Below are 5466 nucleotides of genomic sequence, written 5' to 3' on the forward strand. Positions count from 1 at the left end.
AGCACCCTCAGTGAGCGTGGATAAAGCAGCTACAAAAATGAAAGTATCGGCAGGCTAAGGAGACTTAGTGACATGAATCTGAGTTAGCTCAATATTTACCTTCCTTGTCTCCGGGGTGGTTTTCTGGGGAAGGGTTTCCTGTTCCTCGAAACACCTCCTCGGTGCATCTCCTTCCTCGCTCGCGTGCATGGACATTGAGAGGCACAATTAAGAAACCGAGACAATACAATTTTTATGCTAAATGTGGTTCCTCCGGGTCTCCTGTGACTAGAGGTGTGCTCTGAGCAAGCCGAGACTGGTCCCTGCCGCGCGATGATCACCCGCTGGTACTTTGACGTGACCAAAGGAAAGTGCGCGCCCTTCTTTTACGGCGGGTTTCTTTTACGGCGGCTGCCGCGGGAACCGGAACAACTTTGACTCGGAGGAGTACTGCATGGCGGTCTGTGGCAGCGTCAGTAAGTGCCCCTCCACGCCTCCCTTGCTCCTGCCACTCGGGAGCGGGCCTGGGCTCACACTAACCCCCGGCTGTGGTCTGTCCAACGCCTCCACTCACCACTAGATCCTCATTAGCCTCTCGCTAACCCAGCATGGTAGTGGGCAACTTCTTGGTGCTGTAGATGGGGTCTGCAAGGAGGTAGCTAAAAGCCTAACACTTCTGTAGACGAGGCCTTTGCACTCACCTTCTCTTAATTTTCTGTCACAGTGTACTGACATTTTGTGTGTCTCTGTGTGTACAGTGCATGTGCAGGGAAAAGCAAAAACTTTAGGGAATCCTCAGGTAAGTTTGAAAATGGTACATAGTTTGCGCAGTATATTTTCATGTATTATTTCTGACCTTTTTTTAATCAACACATTATGAGTTCACTATAATACTAGAATATTTATTTCCAGCCTTGGAAGAACTGATTCTTTTTGTTTGTGTGTTTGTTTTTAGTTTGATTGAGTACTTCATGTGTATTTGCAACGGAAAAGGGAGAAATGACATTTGATTTTTAGGTTTCCCTGAAGGCTGTGATGCATGTGGATGTGAATCACCTCCCGCTTATTTTGTTTAACACAGTGTTTATTTTAATGATCATTTTCTGTGAAGAAAGAGTATTCGCACTGTGATTTTGGTTTGAGAAGGGTTGCTTTCTCCATCACAGCCTGTTGAATCAGATGCTGGATTTAGCAGCTGTGTTATGGTTCAGGAGCCTCTGGTATGCTCCCCTCCCATCTGCTTTGCCTGCACCTACTCTCAGAAGGGTATTGGCTGCCATTCACATCTGAAACATTAAAAAGAGTATGTATCTCATTGTCCTGGCTGCTTACAGGGCATGGAGGAGCAGAACAGAAGTAGCATGTTAGGGCTGCTTTTAGTAAAAGATTTTCCAAATTGCACCTCAAAATATTTGCAGTTAGTAAAATGCACTCAAACACAGGCACCAAGGTGTGCTATATGTGTCGTGGAGCAGAGGAGCCGACCTGTATTTTATGAGAGCAGGAGCAAGAGCAGTTGTGGAGGCAGGATTGCTGCTCTGGTGCTCCAGCTTCATTTCATCTCAGCACCTTTAGAGCCGTTCATGGCACAGCTCCATGGAGGGACTTTGAGAAAGGTTACCAAAGGCCAGTGTAGAGGATACCTCATGAACAGTGGTCAGCTTCTGCAACAAGACAGAAGATGTAGTGAAAAGAGAGAAAAACTATGCAGTAGATTGGAGTGAGATCTATAATATATTTGCTAAAGGAATGACATTTTGAATCTTTAAGTTCCTGTGTTAGGCAAGGCATTTCTAGAGATGAAAAAACATGGTTTGTCTCTGATTGCATGCCTTATGACAGGCAAGAAAAATTAGGACTTTTTAAGGAGTTAAATTAAGACAGTAGTAGAAAAAAAAGATAATTTTAAAGAAGCGTTTATGCAATGAAAAAATCAGTGTATATGATTGAGACCAGTTGATATTGTAGACATGGAAGGAGGAAAGAAAAGTAAACCGGAGATAGCTGGCTCATGCAGATTAGAGGCATAGAAAAAAAAAACCACTGCAATGAGAGAGATGTTGAACAATAACCCTAGAAAGCCACTCGAGCTCTTGTGCATTTAGTTTCAGGTAGCCAAGATAAGGCTGTGTTTATTCTTTACTGTTACAGCCAGTAGAGAATTTGTAAAGGATAATTACCTTTTTCAGTCACACATGGGTGAGTATCATGCTTAAATGATAATTGGATCCCAGACAAGATGATGTCCGTCAAAACTAATAGTGGAAAGCAGCTGAGAAACTGAACCTTTTGCTACTTTGCATCTGGAAGTAGTCCCAGTTAGCAAGAGAAGAATGACAAAACTTAACATGATTTACCTGCACAGAGCTTTGGATACTTCAGGCGTTTGTGCTTTGGTCTTTAAGAGGCAAATGAAAGTCACCTACCTCTGATAGTACACCTCTTGTGGCAGTACCTGTTCCTTTCTGCAGAAATAAAAAAAAAAGAAAAGAAAGAGGAGGAAGGCCTTCATTCTTACATTTCATGTCCAAAAAGATAGGATTGAATGAAAATAGCTGCATGTTTTATTTCTGTGGTCAGTAGAAAAGTTTCTAAAAGCTGCATATGCTGGTTCTTGTTGGGAAAAGTCAGCCTTTTCACATACCTGGTAGGAATTAAGAGTTATCACTGCCTTTGTCAGCTTTACTAAAAAATCTAGAATATTTTTGTGAAGGCTGGACAACAGCATAAATAAGGATTTGTGATAGATCTTGACTCTTGCCAGATTGCTATTTTATTAAACCTCCAGTTTTTACAGGTTTGTTTTGGCTCCTGTGCTTCAAGATGAGCCATGTGGATGCATTTCTTTGGTCAAATCATGCAGACTCAAAGATCTCCTAATATAGTTGATCTTGCGTACAGAGCTGTAATTACTCACCCAGCCCTTCAAATCTAAGAGTTTAATTTCTGGCTTTCATAGTGCTGGAAAGTTATTACACAGAGGGAAGGGTCTTGTGCCTAAAAGAACAGTCACATCACAAAATGGACTTTTATGAGAATTTTTCTTACACAGTGAAAGTTGGAGGGATGAAGCTGCGATTTGCCACGTTGATAATGCAGTGGTATTGCCTTTCATATACAGGTTGTAGGTGAAATCATAGCACTGACTGCTTGTAAAAGCGAGCAGCAGAGTTTGCTCTATGACAAAAGTGATATGCAACTGCTCAGATCCACTTCCCAACAACTTACTGGTCTTTTTCCAGGAAATCTTCTGCTACAAGGGGTGACCTCAGTTATTATCTTAAAAATAATATTATGGATTGAATTAAACTTGAAAATTAGATTGTCTTCCTTCTTTGAACTTGACTCTTGGCGGCAAAAGATGTATAGTTTGTGCTTGTGCTGTCTGGGAGGATAAATGATCTTCTCTTCCGAGACTGGCAATTCTTATGCAGCATGTGAAATCAAAAATTAAATAAGGAACGACTTCTACATTTGTTATATAGTATATCCATTAGGATATTCAGATAAGCCCAGAAGATTCCTCTCTATCTCATGGAAATTGTGTTGGTTTTTTTTTTTTTATTCATTTCAATAGAACAATGCCAACAAAATTTCTGTTTGTGTCCTTTCTCTGTAGGTGACTTGGTTTACTTTGGGATTCCCAGTTTTGGTTTGAGTCATTTTCTCTTTAAGGCAAATGGAGTTAGGTTGAGTACTTGAGCTGCATGGCTTCATTTGCACAACTGGCAGCGAGGAGAAGTAGAGCTGGTCTTGTCTTTTAAAATATATCTCCCAGGGGGCTTTTCCCTGGTTTTCTTCACTAGTTTCTCAAACAACATTTGAGTCTATAGGGTACACTTTCCAAGCGACTTCAGTTATGTTTTTGTTCCTGTATTTTCCTGTTATTTCAGTGTGTTCTATACCCTGGTCTATATGCTTCTTATTTCTGATCCTAAAATTACTTTGTTTTCCTTTGGTTTTATATACTGTTTCAGTATCACCATGCCATTTCTCCTTATTCTTCATAACTTTGCTGAATAGAAATGGTAATGAAAACTATTACACTTTATTTCAGCACTTAAGTAAGATCTTGTCTTTGGTACCGATCTAATGTTCCTGAAAGAGTTTTTTATCTGACAGTAGCGAAATTTGCATCAGGCAAACAGCACCTTCAGCCCAATCCCACAGAAGAAAAACAGTGGAGAAGAGTTTCCATCTAGGGCACCCATCTTCTGTCCTGTCTGTTTTCCCTCCTGTCACCCATAACTTAATCTTTCTATTCAATCTTTGTGCCTCCCCCTAGTTCATTTTTATTTATTTACTCCATTCTTTATTCCTTTTCTCTCCAGTGTTCACATTACAGTTGCTCTCTTGTGTCCTATAAAAATCCAGTGAACCTCTCTTAGGCGGGACACGAGAGGGACACTAAGAGCACGTTGTTCCTTTGTCTAGCTGTAATTTGCTTTGCAGGATAAACTGGTTAGATTTTATAGATAGTAATATGAAAATTGGATGGGTTTCTCTTGAATAGTGGGTGAAGGATGAAAGGGTGGGATGTAAGTTTATTTTTCTCATCATGCCTTGAAATTGGACCAAACCAAAACCCAAGGATGTTCTGTTGTCACAAATACCCGTATGCTATGAATATAAGAAGTATGAAACTGAATATTAATATCCTGAACACATTGTCTGCAGAAAAAAAAACACCAAACCATGTTTTATTCTGCTTCCTTGCAAGTCTCTTCACCTTGATCTAAGAAGGTGGGTCTGTCCTGTCATGAAAAGCCTTAGACTCTCTCTACTGTCAGTGAATTTCACCAGTTCTCTGAGGTCTGACTAAAATTATTTGTCTGTTGGGTAGGAGCTACTACTGTCAAATTTCTTCATTCATCACCTAGCTATGTGGGAATTTATGTATAACTGCCCTAGAAGTAGAAGGCTTCAACCTGCCAGACCACATGTGCTTGCTCTCTCTCTCTCTCTCTTTATTGATTTTTAATAAAGATATTCAATACTGTCTACAGGTTCTGTTCAATATAAGGACTCAAACTTCTTCTGGGTGACTGGCCATAATGGCTCCTTTGAAGCCATTACGATCTGTCAGATGGTTAATTCAGATTTAGTGACCTCAAAATGGGTATGTATTGACAAGAATAAGCAGAAGATGATAAATTGCTGTTATCAAGGGAATTATTTCTGTCTTACAGTCATACTAAAAGGTAATCTATTGTACAAATTTTTTCACTTGTTTCTTAATTGTTACTTGTTAAGTATCCTTAAAGCTATAGGAAATATATTACATTTACATTAATGTTCAAGTCTTAAATTGAGGACACAAGGAGGTTCAAAATTGGGAAAATTCACTCTCTTATGTGTGCTTCATTTGTCCGCTGTTGCATAGGAGACAGCTCTCCTAGCACCTCCTGGAGCCCACGGCGTGCTACGTTCAGAGTGGAGTGGAATTCATGTCACCATGTTTTCATTTGTTCTGAATGTAAAGCAGGA

At 40.2% G+C, this 5466-nt stretch overlaps 1 protein-coding gene across 1 annotated transcript in view; it reads left to right on the plus strand.

Annotated features, from left to right (window-relative positions):
* Window positions 1-271: 271 nt before the first annotated feature.
* Window positions 272-5466, plus strand: part of LOC104463620 (amyloid beta A4 protein-like) — a gene marked incomplete at its 5' end in the record, with an annotated part of 88217 nt that continues 83022 nt past the window's right edge. The window contains 2 exon segments of the mRNA XM_010076025.1: window positions 272-360; window positions 362-455. Of these exon segments, the coding sequence (XP_010074327.1) occupies window positions 272-360; window positions 362-455 (183 nt within the window).

Source organism: Pterocles gutturalis, unplaced genomic scaffold (assembly GCF_000699245.1).
Source record: "Pterocles gutturalis isolate BGI_N339 unplaced genomic scaffold, ASM69924v1 scaffold7723, whole genome shotgun sequence".
Classification (NCBI taxonomy): Eukaryota; Metazoa; Chordata; class Aves; order Pterocliformes; family Pteroclidae; genus Pterocles; species Pterocles gutturalis.